The 16,615-nt window shown below is 48.1% G+C and overlaps 1 protein-coding gene across 2 annotated transcripts in view; it reads right to left on the reverse strand.

Annotated features, from left to right (window-relative positions):
• Nucleotides 1–8,497, reverse strand: part of Pemt (phosphatidylethanolamine N-methyltransferase) — a 73,645-nt gene extending 65,148 nt beyond the window's left edge. The window contains exon 1 of one of the 2 annotated variants that reach the window (XM_013016415.1): nucleotides 8,349–8,497. In XM_013016415.1, the coding sequence (XP_012871869.1) occupies nucleotides 8,349–8,411 (63 nt within the window). In that variant the 5' untranslated portion in view covers nucleotides 8,412–8,497. The remainder of the gene's footprint in view (nucleotides 1–8,348) is intronic. The other variant, XM_013016416.1, reaches the window with a different exon arrangement.
• Between the last annotated feature and the right edge of the window lie 8,118 nt (nucleotides 8,498–16,615).

Genomic DNA, 16,615 nt, shown 5'->3' on the forward strand with positions numbered 1-16,615 from the left:
GGGCTAGTAGGTCACTCCTGTAATTCTAGCTACTCAGGAGGCTGAAATCTGAGGATTGAGTTCAAATTAACTACCCAAAAGTTTGAAGTAGAGGCGTGGCTCAAAGTGATAAAGCACTAGCCTTGAGGAAGAAAAGCTAAGCAGAGTGTGAGGCCCTGAGGTCTAGCCCCAGTACTGGCACAAAAGAACAAACAAACAAACAAACAAAAAAAACCCTCAGGCTGGAGTGTGGCTCAGTACATGCTGGAGGCACTGGGGTCCAGCACTGATTCCCCCCAGATAGAAAAAAAAAAGCCATTCCCACAACAGAAGAGTTAGTGATCCCTCTACAGGTAAGATTTTACTAACAGATGTCCTTCAAAGGTATGTTCTTGCCTAGCATTGTTAGCTCACCTGTAATCCTAGCTATTCAGAAGACTGAGATCTGATGATGGAAGGTCAAAACCAGCCCAGTCAGGAAAGTCTGTGTGACTCTTATCTCCAGTTAGCCAGCAACAAAGACAGAAGTGGAGCTGTGGCTCAAGTGATAGAGAGCGCCAGGAGCACAAAAGCTCAGGAATAGCAATAAGCCCCAAGACCACAAAAAAAGAAAAAAGAAGAAAAAAAGTGAGTTTTTGTTTGTTTGTTTGTTTTTTTGGTTCCAGTCATGGGGCCTGAACTCTAGGCCTGGGCGCTGTCCCTCAGCTCTTCAGCTCAAGGCTAGCGCTCTATCACTTGAGTCACAGTGCCACTTCCGGCTTTTTTTCTTTTTGCTTATGTGGTGGTGAGGAATCGAACCCAGGGCCTCATGCATGTAAGGCAAGCGCTCTTCCACTGAGCCACCTTCCCAGCCCCTGAGTTCTTTACAAGATGCCAAGTGTTCGGGATGATGGACAATGCCCTCCAGCCATATGCAGGGTCCACAGTTGTGCAGCCACAGAGAAGTAAATTGTGTTCTCATCCCACCCCCAACCCAGTGAAGCAGAGGCTCCCCTACCCCACCCCATATTACAGAGAGGAAGGGGAAGCAGCTGGCCCAGAGTCTCTGGGGGGGGGTGTCTTTAGGGTGCTGCTCCTGGTGGCCGGTTAGTTACTCAGGCCAGGCTCTAGTTGAGAACACAGCTTGTGCTGGCAGTCATACAGATTTGTGGACATCTATGGATCTAGTGGCAGCTGAGCAAATGCACCCCTGGGGACCTGTGTCCCAAGCCGTCCTGAGCTAGCCCTCAGGGTCTAAGGCTGGATCTGTACCCTGGGCACTGAGGCCTGGGACCAAACACACTTATCCAAGCCAAAGAGGAAAAGAGGGGAGAGTGGAGGGCATGGCAGAGGGGGGAATGGCAGGAAAGGCCTGAGGACACTGACTTGGGGCTGGAGGGTCCTTTAAAAGGCTTCAGCCCCAGAGATGACTGTCTGGGGATCAGGAAGGAACAAGGGCATCTTTCAGGACAAGAGAGTTGTCTGGCCCCTTTGCTGTGGGAACTCTCTCCCTCTTTTCCCCAGGCTCTGGGGAGAAAACTGCTCCACAGCTATGAATCCTTGGGAGATTATAAAGAATTTGACTCAGTGCCATTGGCTGAATGCTGGGCATGTAGGAGGATTTTCCTTACTTGGGGAAGGGGGGTAAGGGTCAGAGCCCAACAAGATAGCCCGGATTTAGGGCCCCACCAGCACCAGTTATCAAAGTCAGTGCCTGATCACAAGCCTTATTTCTTGCAATTTCCTCAACCACTCTAAAAAAGCCATTCTGTTGTTAGCCTACATTGCAGATGAGGAAACCAGTGGCTTCTAAGGGTAGTCATCTAGCCCAGCCCCTCCAGCCCCCAGCAGGAAACCCCACAGGGTATACACAATGTAATCCAGAGGTTGTCTGGGGTCCACCTCACACAAGCAGCTGGAGTTCTGGGTTCCTGCCACTCAATAGCTCTAAGAAAAGACACCCCCAAAGTCATGGGCTACAGAACTGCCAGAGGCAGAGGAGAGGAGAGGAGCGACCTACCAGAGCCAAAAGAAATCGTCAGCTGAACTCCAGGGGTAGGTCAGGTCACCAGGTTTGAGGAATGGGCTCAGCGACAAACACCCCAAAGGCCGCTAAGGAGGAGGTGCATCGCCGTTTCACTTCACTGGGGAACCTGGGGGCTCTTGGGAGCAGTGCTCTGTGGTTAGGGAATGATTTGCAGGGAGTCAATAGCACCCAGGGTGCAGGACACATTGTGACATCCAAACAAATAGTAGGAACCCGTGAGCATCAAAGTCACATCGATCATACACATCAAAGGACAGCTGGGACAGGGTGGGGCTGTCCAGAGAGAGGACAGGGTCTCAGCAGGACCCACCGGCATAGCCCCTTCTGTACTGCTATCCTAGGGGATATCTAATAGGTAACTCTGGGAATATCCTTGGGTGTGGAAAGTGACAGGATATGCAGGGCACTGGTGGCATGGGCATGTAATCTTAGCTACTCAGGAAGCTGAGAAATGAGCCAGCTCGGGCAGACAAATCCATGAGACTCTCCTCTCCAATTAACCAGCAAAAAGCCAGAAGTGGAGGTATGGCTCAAGTGGCAGGGTGCCAGTCTTGAGCCAAACAAGAACTCGAGGCCCAGAATTCAACCCCCAACAAAAAAAGAAAGAGAGAGAACAAGCCAGAAGAATGACTTCATGGAGTCCTTTCCTCTAGGTTTGTGCTCTGGTTGGAGTGGGGAATGATATTTGATATTAAAGCAAGAACCTTCCCCTTTTATTCTACACCAGGTAACCATCTGGTTGGAGGAAGAGCTCTGGACTTTGGCAGTCACAGTCTGAGCTGAAAGCAGGCTCTACCTTCACGCTGTGAGGGACAGCAGGCAAGCTGCCCAGAGCCGGTCTGAGCCAGCCCAGGTTTCCCTCCCCTGAAACGGGGTGATGGGACATGCCATGCAGGGCCAAAAGTGAAGACAGGTATGAAAGCTCAGGGGCATCAGGTAGGTCCAGACAAAAACTGCTTTGAAGTGATCCTAAAGCCCACAATAAAATGGACCATCCCCCACAATAGTAAGAAAAAATATGCATAAGGTGAACAAATGCAACAGTGGCTAGACACTACTCACTACTCACTAGACACTACTCACTACTCACTAGACACCATGTTGAAAATGAACTATACAACTTGTGGGTGGGGATGGGAAGGAAAAACTGGGAGAGAGATGACCTTGTCTAAAAAGAAATGTACTCTTTACCTGACAACATAACTGTAACCCCTTTGTATATCACCTTTATGATAACAATTGAAAAAATTTAATGAACCATCCAGGTGCGGGTAGCTCACACCTGTAATCCTAGTTATTCAGGAGGCTGAGGCCTAGAGATCAAGCCAGCCTACACAAGACAGTCCTTGAGCATCGTTTTACCAATTAACCACCCAAAAGCCAGAAGTGGACCTGTGACTCAAGTGGTAGAGAACCAGCAATGAGAGAAAAAGCTAAAGGATGTTTCCCAATCCATGAGTTCAAGCCCCAGTACTGGTATGCAGAAGAAAAAGATAGCAAGGAAGGAAGGAAGGAAGAAAGGAAGGAAGGAAGGAAGGAAGGAGGGAAGGAAGGAAGGAAGGAAGGAAGGAAGGAAGGAAGGAAAACAAAAACAAGTTTTAGACCTGTGGTATAACTCAATAGTAGATGCCAAGCATGCATGAGGCACTCCCCCCCAAAAAATAAAATAAAATAAAAACTAGAAATGGCCACTGTTTTGCTGGCGTGTAACTCTCTACAACTCTCATCTCAGGAAGGTAGGCATATTGAGTCCTTCATTCATTATTCAACAATGTGCCCTGGGGGAGTACAAATGGCTCTCCCAGATCCTGGCTCCTCACAAGGTGCCCACACAGTATTTAGGGTAGGACACATGGGTGGAACTTGACCTCCCCCCATGAGCAGCTTCTGCACTGGAGCCGCCAACCCATCTCAGCAGATGCATCTTTCAGGGCCCAGCAGAACCCATGTGGATGGTGTTCCCCACACATATCTAACCATATACTACATGTTGCAGTCTAGTACAATAGCCCAGTGGCCTCCACTCAAACACACATCAACCACCTGCCAAGCCTGGCATAGGATGTGATATGGCAGGATGGCGTGGTCATGGGACAGGGCACCATAGCAGGCAAATCTCACCAGGTATCTGTGAGTCAGGAATAACATCTATGCTGAAGATGCCTTCAGATCAAAGGAGATGAAAGCAGGAAAGTACCAGGCATGGGGTCTGGCGTCCAGCCATGCTGGGCCCATCTTAACTCTGAACAATGACCCACTGAGGTTTTCCACCTTTCAGATTAAAAGCTGAGGCTGGAGACCAAAAGTGTGGCTCAAGGGGTAGGGCCAGCCAAGAGAATTCAAAGCCCAGAATTCAAGCCCTAGTACAGACATGCATGTGTGTATGCGTGTACCTACCCACGCACACACACACACGCACACACACGCACACACACGCACACACACGCACACACACACACACACACACACACACCCGTAAGGCTGAAGCATGAATCAAAAACAGGTGTGGCCAGTCAGGTGCAGGGCCTGTAGCCTGTAGTCCCAGCACTTTGGAAGTTCAGGCAGGAAATCACTTGAGCCCAAGAATTAAATCCAGCCTGAACAACACAGTCATCCCATCTTGTAAAAAAAAAAAAATTCTAAAACTGAGAACAAAATGATGAAAGCCAGGCACTGATGGCTCACACTTGTGAGCTGAAAGGCTGAGATTTGAGGATTGGGATTCAAAATCAGTCTCAGATTTGTCATCTCAAAGTTATGTCTCACAGAAGTAGAGCTATGGTTCCACTTAAGTCTACTGGAGTGCTAGACTTAAGTGAAAAGGCAAAGTGAGAGCAGGAGGCCCTGACTTCAAGCCCCAGTATTGGCACAAACAAAACAAAATGGTAAAGGTGAAATAAACCCATACATCTAACTTGGGGCTTTGACACTTCTCCTTCAGTAATGAGTAGATGCAAATAGGAAAAACTAACCCAGGGCACAGTTGATTCAAGCAAGTCCTCAACTACTCAGCCTAACTGATACTGCATGCCTATGGTAGAAAGGTGGTCCATTCACCAAAGAGAAATCACCTTCTCTACCATAAAGCATGTCTTAAATTGAGAATAGAATGCAAAGGATATTCTCAAACCACAGCAGAATTGAATGAGAAATTCATACACTAGACCAACAGAAAGTTTCAAGAGAAATTTAAAAATATTTTGAACTGGGCAGGGAAGTTGGCTCAGTGGTAGAGTGCTTGCCTTGCATGCATGAGGCCCTGGGTTCAATTCCTCAGCACCACATAAGCAGAAAAAAAACCAGAAGTGGTTCTGTGGCTCCAGTGGTAGCGAGCAAGCTACCTTGAGCTGAAGAGTTCAGGGACAGCACCCAGGCCTAGAGTTTAGGCACCATGACTGACCATAAAATATATCTATATATGTTTTAAACTAAAAAGGAGCTGGTGGCTCATGCCTGTAATCCTAACTACATAGGAGGCTGAGAACTGAGGATACAAGTTCAAAGCCAGCCTGGGTAGGAAGGTCCATGAGACTCTTTATCTTCAATTAACATTTAAAAAAAAGTCCTGAAACTCAGAAATTGACATATCTTAGACTCAGAAACCCAAAGCCTGAGTGCAGTCCCTTAGCTTTTATATTCAAGGCTGGCTCTCTACCATTGGAGCCCACACCTCCACTTCTGGTTAATTGGAGATGAGTGTCTCTTGGATTTATCTGCCCCGACTGGCTTCAAACTGCAATCCTGGCTCTATCTATAAGCATGAGCCACAAGCACCTGGTCAAAACCCAGAGGTTTTTTTTGTTTTGTTTTGTTTTGTTTTTTAGACAAGAACGACTGCACAAATTGTGTATATAAGGTTATATATTGATGTTATTGGGTTTCTTTTCTTTTAGATTTTTGTTTGTGGGGAGCTAGTCAGGTAGGCATTCTACCACTTGAATCACACCTCCAGTCTCTTTTTCTGTTGATTATTTACAAGGTAGAGTCTCACTTTATGGCCAGGCTGGCCTGGCTTCTAATTCTATTTGTATTTCCCTGGGTCACTGGGGATGACAGGTACCTGCCACTGTGTCCAACCATGGCATCCATTGGGATAGAGTGTGGAAATCTTTGTGTGTGTGTGTGTGTGTGTATGTGTGTGCCAATACCAGGATTTGAACTCAGAGTGTGGGACAGCAGAGGGCACTTTCTCTTATCCTTTTTGCTCAAGGTTTACCATGTAAGCCTTCAGCTCTACTGCCAGCTGTTTGGTGATCTTACCAACTTTCCTGCCCAGCTGGCTTCAAACTGCAATTGTCTTATTTCAGCCTCCTAAATTAGCTAGGATTACAGGGGTGAGCCACTGGACCCAGGCAGGTCTGGAAACTGTTATGTCCAGGCTGACTACCACTTGAGTCAGAAGTCCACTTCTGGCTTTTAGAAGTTTATTGGAGATAAGAGTCTCACAGACTTTCCTGCCCAGGCTGGCTTTGAACTGTGATCCTTAGATCTCAGCCTCCTGAGTAGGTAGGAATACAAGTGGGAGTCACAGGTACTCAGCTCTTCTTGTTGTTTAGAAAGAAAGGACTCTTATCTCTAATTAATCACCAAAAAAGATGGAAATTGAGTTGTGGTAGGGTGTCAGCCTTGAGCAAAAAAAAGAGAAAATGACCTTAGCTGTGCCACACAGTACTGAAGAAAGAAAAGAAGAGGGGGTAAAAAAAAAAAAAAGAAAAGAAAGGAAGGAAGGGATCTCTTGGAATAGGACAGCAGTGGAAAAACAATGTTAGCCAACAAGGGTCATCTTAAACTATGTCCTCCAGCTGTCCTGTTGCCAGGTTCTAAATGGGAAGAGCAAGCAGGAAAGCCCTCACCACACAGCAGGTAACCTTCCCATTCACCACCTGCACTTCTCATTTCTTGGTTTTAGGCCTATGGAAGTCCTAGTTCCTAGTACCCAGGGACAGGCCAATAATCCTCTGATGGTGCTGGTGGCTCTGTCCACTTCCATTCTTCCTCCTCACACCCAAATTCAAGGTGACCTACCCTTCCAAGCCAGGGCTTTTTCCATATGTGAGGTACTAAGATAGAAAACGTGTGTCATACGGACTGGCTCAGGAGAGGGAAGAAGAGAGGAGGGGAGGAAAAAGGAGGGAAGGAATTCGGAAAAGAGGGGAGGGGCAGAGAGGAGAGGGGAGGGAAGGGAATCGAAGGGGAAAAAAGAAGAGATAAAGGAAAGAAAGACAAAAGGAAGCTGGGCGCTGGTGGCTCACACCTGTAATCTTAGCTATTCAGGAGGCTGTAAGGATCACAGGTCAAAGCCAGTCCAGGGCAGTCCATGAGACTCTTGTTTCCAATTAACCACTAGAAAACCAGAAGTGGTGCTGGGCTCAAAGTGATAGCATGCTTGAGCAAAAGAGTTCAGGGGCAGGGCCCAGGCCCTAAGTTCAAAACCCAAGATGGACAATGAAAAAGAAGGAAGAAAAGATGGGTGCTGGTGGCTCACGCCTGTAATCCTAGCTACTCAGGAGGCTGAGATCTGAGGATCGCAGTTCAAAGCCAGCCCAGACAGGAAAGACTGTGAGACTCTTATCTCCAATAAACCACCAGAAAACCAGAAGTGGCGCTGTAGCTCAAGTGGTAGAGCGCTAGCCTTGAGCTCAAGAGCTGAGGGACAGCGTCCAGGCACAGAGTTCAAGCCCCACAACCAACAACTAGGAGGAGGAAGAAGAGGAAGAAGAAGAGGAGGAGGAAGAGGAAGAGGAAGGAGAAGAAGGAAGAGGAGGAGGAGGAAGAAAAGAAAGGAAGGAAGGGAAACAAGAGTCACAGCCTTAATGCTGATCATTTGGGTCTAGCGTTTCCTTTAACACCATGGAGGGCAGAAAATGCTAAAGATTCCATCAGCTCTAGAGACAAGATCATCCTTCCAAGGCAGGGTCCTCAGGGAGGCTCCAGGGGCTGTTCGCTTTGAGTGTTCATAATAAATAAAGTTACCAAGTGCAAACACAGAAGGCCTAGAGGGCTCCCACACATCCACACAGCATGTCCCTAATTATGCCAGCTCAGCCTCCTTCATTGCACACGCAGTCACACACACTCCCAGAGCAACTGTAACCACCCAATTCCTCACTCACATGCAAAAATCCCAGATACCCACCAGCGTGCGCGCGCGCTCACGCACGCGCATGCACACACACACACACACACACGACTTCAATGGGGAGTTCCAGGGCACACCACGCCCCGTTGCCGGGCAACAGAGTGGTCCCGCCTCCAACGCTTGGTGGGCGGGGCCTGTCGCACTCGGCCGGTCTTACCCCTTCCTCTCTGGGTATACACACCCAGGCATCCGCATAACCAGTACCTGCCTAAAATCGATATTGCCGAGGCCTCCGCAGCAGTCTGGCCCCGCCACCGAGCTGATCATAGCTCGGCGACCCGGTCTGCAGTTCCTTCCGCCCGATGGGCCACTCAGGAGGTACCGCGCGGGTAACTCGCGCTGCCACTCGGCCCCAGAGTCGGCTCCATCGCGCTGGGGAAGCGCAGCCGATCGGAACGCTTTCTCTGTGACTCCAGTTCCTCTTGGCCTTCTGGGAAATGTAGTTCCCCATTCCCTTCCTCGCGGGGCCCACACTAGCAGGTCCAGAAACCGAGGACTACAAGTCCCAGTGCCGGTCGCGGGAGAACCCGCAGGTTGCGAGGTGGCCGAATGGCAGTGTCCCTCGGACTCACTCTCCCACCTAATTCTTTTGGCCTCCTATCCCTGGGCTGTCGGAGTTGGGATAGAATCTGGCTTCCCGATCCACCCCCGGCAGTCACGGATTTTGCCGCAGGCAGTGCCCTCTGCCCCCTTCTGAAATTCGCATTAGGGTAGTGCAGGCTGAGGTGCAGCTTCTGGCCCGCAAAGCTGAGCTCCTGCCCTGCGGCCCACAAGACCTTTCGTTCAGCCAGTGACCCTGTCCTCACTCGATCATCCATTCTCTCGTTCGTTCACACCCAAGTGTTTGTTGGGCATATCTGTAAACTTAAGGGTACTACAAACAGCAATGCCAGACCCCTGCCTCCATGTCTCCAATGTAGATGGAAAGAAATAAGCATTGTGATGGGAACGACGGGAAGTCGATCAGGTTATGTCAGGGGACACTGTCCTAGGATGTTCAGAGGAGATGTCCAGGGTATGGTAAACTAGGAAGAGGGGATGACATGTGCAAAGGCAGCATTGGGGGAAGTTTGGGAGTGAAGAAAACACTGGTGAGCTCTGAGTAGTGATAGAGGTGGATGAGTTGGAGGGAAATGGGAGCTTAAAAAAGTAGAGCTGGGCACAGGTGGCTCAAGCCTGTAATCCTAGCTACTAAGGAGGCTGAGATCTGAGGATCATGGTTATTTTCAGTTAACCACTACAAAGTGGTAAGTGGAGCTGTGGCTCAAGTGCTAGAGCACTAGCCTTGGGCAATAAAGCCAAGGGACAGTGCCCAGGACCTGAGTTTAAGCCCCAGTGGCAGCATAAAAAGAAAAAGAAGGGAAGGAAGGAAGGAAGGAGGAAGGAAGGAAGGAGGATGGGAGTGCACATGGCTTCCTGCCTCTGCCTCTCTGGGGCCACCCCTAGTGGCTGGGATTACAGGCATCCGTTTAAAGGCTGCAGATTTGAGCAACATCTTGAACTCAGGGTTGAGCCCTGTCCCTGAGCTTTTTTGCTCAAGGCTAGCACTCTGCCATTTTGATCCACAACTCCACATCAGATTTCCTGGTGGTTAATTGGAGCTAAGAGTCTCAGACTTCCCTTCCCGGACTGTCTTCAAACCTCGATCCTCATATCTCAGCCTCCTCTATAGCTAGGATTGCAGGCATTAGCTGCCAGCACCCAGCTCAACACTTTTTTTTTTTCTTGGTGCCACTACTGGGGCTTAAATTCAGGGTCTGGTTGCTGTTCCTTAGCTTTTATTTTGCACATGGCTAGCTTTCCTCTACTTTAAACATACATTCAATTCTAGCTTTGGAGTAGTTAATTGAAGGTAATAGTCTCCCAGACTTTCCTGCCCAGGCTGACTTTAAACCACGATCCTCAGATCTCAGCCTCCTGTGCAGCTAGAATTTTAGGTGTGCACCAATGGCACCTGACCTCATTCTGAGGCTTTAGATGCACCAGTGGGGTTGGTGTGGCATCTGTACTCTAGAGACCTCCAGGAGGAGCACATATCCCAAGTGACCACAGTACCTGTAGCCTGCACCCAGAACAAGCCTGTGAGGAGACTAGCTGGCTTGCAAGCACAGCAGAGCTATGCAGCCTGGAGTCAATCACCCAGTACCACTCACCCTGCTGACCCATAAGCATGAACATAAACACTTGCTGTCAGCCAGTGGGGAGAGGGATTGTTACACAGTGATACTGCACTAATACCTGACTGATAAAACTGCTCCTGAATCCTGAGACCAGCACGGCCACTTCCTGACTGACAGGGCCTGGGTGAGGGGGTTGCTTTGCTACAACTGACTTTGTTTCCCCTTTTGTATGCTGCTACAATAGTGGTATTGATTGTCTAGGCCTGTGGTGAAGACAGGAAGGGAGAGTGCTCATAGTGCATTGCCTGGCATGCAAAGTACTTGGTAAAGTCTTCCTACCATCACCACACTGCTCCTGTTCCATTTCCTCCTCACCTCAGGGTCCAGGTAGCAACCAGCCCTGATTGATGGGAAATACAAAGGGGAACTGGTGGCTCACGCCTGTAATCCTAGCTCTTTAGGAAGCTGAGATTTAAGGATTGCAGTTCCAATCCAACCCAGGAAGGGAACTCTGTGAGGCTCTTATCTCCTATTTACTACCAAAAAAATAGAAGTAGAGGGCTGGGAAGGTGGCTCAGTGGTAGAGCGCTTGCCTTGCATGCTTAAGGCCCTGGGTTCGATTCCTCAGTACCACATAAGCAAAAAGAAAAAAAAAGCCGGAAGTGGCGCTGTGGCTCAAGTGGTAGAGCGCTAGCTTTGAGCAGAAGAGCTGAGGGACAGCACCCAGGCCCAGAGTTCAGGCCCCATGACCGGACCCCCCAAAAAAATAGAAGTAGAGCTGTAACTCAGTGCTAAAGCCCTACCCTTGAGCACAAAAGCTCAGGGACAGCTTCCGGGACCTGAGTTCAAGCCCCAAGACTGGCACAAAAAAAAAAAAGGAGAGAGGACTGAAATGGAAGGTGAGATCACAAGGGCTCTGAGATAAAATATTGTAATTAAACTTCCCAACTCATAGGTAATCTCAGCCCTGTAGACTGTCTCTGGGGATAGTTCTTTCTCACAAGCAATCTCAATAAATACACAGACCCCCCCCCCCAAGGCAGATGCTGTTCTCACTCTAGAGACAATCCATTTTCAATCTATTGTCTGTAACAGGGACTTAAGTTGGTTTTGCTGCCATAAATTAATTAAAAGCAAGAGAAATTCCTGGCATCTCTACCTCCATTCCATGTCTGACTTTGCTGTAAGCCGTTCCTTGTGTGAGCACTATGCAATCACCTTAGATTCCAATAAAAAATAAAAACATCCATAGTATCTTTATGCCAAGGACTAGAGCCTTACAGGACTGATCACCCCAAATGAGGATACTTTAACAGGATGTACCCTGAAGCTAGAGAAGTCACCTCATGAGACCAGATTGCTCTTTCAAGTAATGATAACAATTGAAAAAAAAAAAAAACTAGGGCTGGGAAGGTGGCTCAGTGGTAGAGTGCTTGCCTTGCATGCATGAGGCCCTGGGTTCGATTCCTCAGCACCACATAAGCAAAAAGAAAAAAGCCAGAAGTGGCGCTGTGGCTCAAGTGGTAGAGCGCTAGCCTTCAGCTGAAGAGCTGAGGGACAGTACCCAGGCCCAGAGTTCAGGCCCCACGACCGGACCCAAAAAAAAAAAAAAAAACTACTCCAGCTGGGCACCAGTAGCTCATGTCTGTAATCCTAGCTACTCAGGAGGCTGAGATTTGAGTATTGCAGTTCAAAGCCAGCTCAGTCAGAAAAGTCCCCTTGAAACTCACCTCCAATTAACTACTCAGAAACAAAGTGGAGCTGTGGCGGTAGAGCACTAGCCTTGAGCAAAAGAGCTCAGGGACAGCACCCAGGCCGAGTTCAAGCTCCATACCCAACAACAACAACAAAAACTTCTCCAGAGCACAGGAGAAGAATAATTAAATGATGACCAGGCAGGCCACAGTAGTAACTGGGACTCAACCAGACTATGCATAACTTGGACCCCTGCCTCTCTTCTAATGCTCATGCCCATACCCTGAAGATGGCTGAAGATGACCATCTTTCTGTGGCATCATGTCAAGTAATCTCTCTCTTTCTCTCTTCCCCCCCCACTCTCTCTTTCTCTCTGTCTCTCTCTCTCCCTCTCTCCTTTTGTTTGGTGTATGCCAGTACTGGGACTTGAACTCAGGGCCTAGATGCTGTCCCTTAGCTTTCTCACTCAAGACTGGTACTCTACAACTTGAGCCACACCTCTAACTCCAGCTTTTTGCTGATTAATTGGAGTTAAGAGTCTCATGGAGGGGCTGGGAAGGTGGCTCAGTGGTAGAGCGCTTGCCTTGCATGTATGAGGCCCTGGGTTCGATTTCTCAGCACCACATAAGCAGGAAAAAAAAGCCAGAAGTGACGCTGTGGCTCAAGTGGTAGAGTGCTAGCCTTGAGCTGAAGAGCTGAGGGACAGCGCCCAGAGTTCAGGCCCCACGACCGGACCCCCCCCCAAAAAAAAAAAGTGTCTCATGGACTTTCTGCCCTGGGCTGGCTTCAATTCTCAATTCTTAGATCTCTACCTATTGAGCAGCTAGGATTACAGACTTGAGCCACCAGCACCCAGCCCATACTTTTTTCCCCAAATGAACTTTTCCATCAGTTTCACTACATTCTCATCTTGTCCGAATTCTTGTGCCAGGATGGATGTTGATTAGCTGTGCTGAATTTCCCATAATACCACTTCCATTCAAAAATTCTGATGGTCCCATGTGACTGAATGTAAGGGACTTAGCCCTTAAGGGGGCTGGTCCTGGAGCACCTAGCCCTGGTCCGAGAGTTTCTCTCTGTCCCTTGACTCACACTGGCTCAGGCTCCACCCACCCTCGGTGAGCCAGTGGAGTGGGATTTGGGCACCAGATGGCCAAGTACCTCACTGGGATGTCAAGCCTGGTCAAAGTGACCCAGAAGGCTCAGGAAACACTAAACCAGCCCTGCCCCTCCCAACTGGCTTCCCTTCCAGCAACTCAGGGTTTATGTAAGTGATGCTTTAACAAAGGAGCCCTGCTACATTGAGAGTCAGGATTTGGCTCTACCTGTCAGTGTGCAACTCCCCGCCAGTCTCTCTGGACCCTTCAGTGTCAGTGTGTACCTGTGTATGTGTGTATCCAATATGTATGTGTGTCTGTGTCAGTGTGTGTATCCTCAGATACACAAGAGTTTGTCAACCAGGAGGTGACCCCACTACCCTGCTCCTTACCTGCCCTCCCATCCTGCACACCTGCACTCCAGTCCAGTTCTGCCACTGACAACCTTGGCTGTTGGGAGCCAAAAGTTAAGTCTCTCAAACATAATAGGCTTAACTATCTCACTGGAACAACCTGAGGCTGAGTTTACAGAATCCCACCTTTTCACCACGCCCTAAGTAAACACCCTGCAGCTAAAGACCACCTTTTCACCACGCCCTAAGTCCAAGCATATAAATACCCTTGTGTGAAAAATAAAAATTGGCAGCTTGATCAGAATCCTTGTCTTGCTGTCCTTCTTCGTGTCTCTTGTCCCTTTATTCCTTCTCGCTTAGGTTCACCGCCCTCGTTGAAGTCCCGTGGGTCGGGACACTTGGCAACTATGCCTACATCTCAGAGCCCCTGTTTTCTCCTGGGGATGTCATGAGTTCTTGACCTCGTCTTGGCAGGTGACCTCTACTGACTCTGAGAAGCATGGAGTCCTTGGTTAGACAGAAGAGAGGAGGGGCAAAATGGCAGCAAGTGGGAAATTTACACAGAGCATCCCAACATCACATGGCCTGCAGAGGGTGCTGTGGGGCCCAGAGCCACAGCACCACTTCCCGTTTTCTGCATGGTTAATTGGAGATAAAAGTCTCCCAGACTTTCCTGCCTGGGCTGGCTTTGAACCACTATCCTCAGATCTCAGCCTCCTGAGCTAGGGTTACAAACATGAGCCACAGGTGCCCGGCTTTGGTTTTGCTCTTTTCCTTATTAAACCTATTTTTTAGATCTTGCTTGCTTATTTATTTATTGTCAGAGACTGGGGCTTGAACTTGATATCTGATGCCTACTTTTCAAAAAATATTTTTTATTGTAAAAATACTGTACAGAGGGGTTACAGTTACGTGAGTAAGGTAATGAGTACATTTCCTATCAAGCATTGTTACCTCCTCCTTTGCTTTTCCCCTACCATCCCTTCCCTCCCACCCACCTCCACAACTACACTCAGCCCCACCCCCTGCTAAATTGTAAAGTTCGTTTTTCAACATAGTGTCTTGTGCTGATGCTTACTTTCACTCATTGGCTGGCATGCTATGACCAGAGCCAAGCTTCCAACCCTTAGAGCATTTTAAGGTTTGAGAAAAAAAAATTATTCATGCACAGTGAGACCAAAGGAAGATACTCTTAGGGAAGAACACAAAGACACAATGCCTATGTGCCTCTGAGCATATAAAATAGTATTTATTGAATATGGAAATGGATGGTTTCTTCTTTGTTGTCATTTTGGTGTCTTTTTGTTTCATTTGTTCATTTATCTATCTTTGGGAGAATAAGGGAGGCACAGGAATGGAAAGACAAAGGACAAATACATGCAACAGTGGTACTCACTATGTTGAAAATGAACTATACAACTTGTGGGTAGGGACTGGAGCAAAACAGTGGGAGAGAGTATATGCCCAGAAGGGTAACATTGTCCAAAAAGAAATGTACTCATGGGCTGGGAATGTGGCTTAGTGGTAGAGTGCTTGCCTAGCATGCATGAAACCCTGAGTTCTATTCCTTAGTACCACAGAAAAAGCTGGAAGAGGCACTGTGGCTCAAGTGGTAGAGTGCTAGCCTTGAGCAAAAGCATCTCAGGGACCATGCCCAGGCCCTGAGTTCAAGCCCCAGGCCTGGCACCAAAAAAAGAAAAAAGAAAGAAATATATTCATTACTTATTTAACTGTAACCCCTCTGTACAATAACAGAGATAGATAGATAGATAAATAGATAGATAGATAGATAGCCAGATGCTGGTGGCTCAGTCCTGTAATCCTAGCTATTCAGGCAGCTGAGATCTTAGAATCACCTTCCAAGCCAGCCCAGGCAAGAAAGCCCATGAGATTCTAATCTCCAGGTAACCAGCTAAAAAAAAGCTGGAAATAAAGCTGTGGTTCAAGTGATAGAATACTAGCCTTGAGCAAAACAGGCTCAGGGACTATGCCTAGGCCCTGAGTTCAAGACCCAGATAGGTACAAACAAAAAAAAGTATAACAAAATACAGATTATATACTTTGTGTTTTGGGAACTAGAACCAGGGTTTGGACTGAAGGCTTTGACATTTAGTTTAGTTTAGTTACACACACACACACACACACACACACACACACCCTCTCCACCATGACTGTCGCTTTACCACTTGAGCCATGCCTCCAGTCTAGCATTTTCTTGGTAAACTAGAGATAAAGACTCACAAATTATTCTGTCTAAGCTGGCTTCAAACTTTGATTCTCAAGTTTCAGCCTCCTGACTAGGCACCGGTGGCTCACACCTGTAATCCTAGCTACTCAGGAAGCTAAGATCTAAGAATCGTGGGTCAAAGCCAGCCTGGGGAGGAGAGTCCATAAGACTCTTATCTCCAATTAACCACCAGAAAAACGGAAGTGGCACTGTGGCTCAAGTGGCAGAGCACTCACCTTGAGCTGAAGAGCGGAGGGACAGCGCCCAGGCCCAGAGTTCAAACCCCATGGCCAACAACAACAACAAAAAAAAGCCAGCCTCCTTAGTTCCTAGGATTAAGGTGTGAGCCACTGGCCTCTAGATCTCAGGCATTTTCATTTCTCAAGGTATTCTTCACAAGTGTTCTTCAGCCCTGGTGGAATGTTCAAGCTGGTTTCCCCCATGACTGTGCAAGCTCAGAATCCCACCACAGGAAGTGTTTGCACACACATAGGGGTGTTTCCCACATCCTCTCTGGCTGTGATATCTTCTGCTTATATTTATATTTATAGTTATTTTATTGCAATGCTGGGCTTGAAGTCGGGGTCTCAGGCACACAAGGGAAGGCCCGACCATCGAGCCACAATAAAATTCTGATCTTTTGCCTCTTTGACAGTCAGCCATCCTTCAGAAGAGAGATGGCCTCTCCCAGATTTCCAACTTCCTTCCCGGTGGCTAATACATGGAAAGTCTTTCCCTAAACTGTTGGCCATCTCAGTAGCTTCAGAGAAATGTCTGTTCCATGCCTTGTCCATTTGTCACTGGCTTATTTACTTTTTATTTTTTTTGGGGGGGTCCAGTCGTGGGGCCTGAACTCTGGGCCTGAGTGCTGTCTCTCAGCTGTTCAGCTCAAGGCTAGCACTCTACCACTTGAGCCACAGCGCCACTTCTGGCTTTTTTTTTTGCTTATGTGGTGCTGAGGAATCGAACTCAGGGCCTC

Source organism: Dipodomys ordii, unplaced genomic scaffold (assembly GCF_000151885.1).
Source record: "Dipodomys ordii isolate 6190 unplaced genomic scaffold, Dord_2.0 Scaffold31, whole genome shotgun sequence".
NCBI classification, from domain to species: Eukaryota; Metazoa; Chordata; class Mammalia; order Rodentia; family Heteromyidae; genus Dipodomys; species Dipodomys ordii.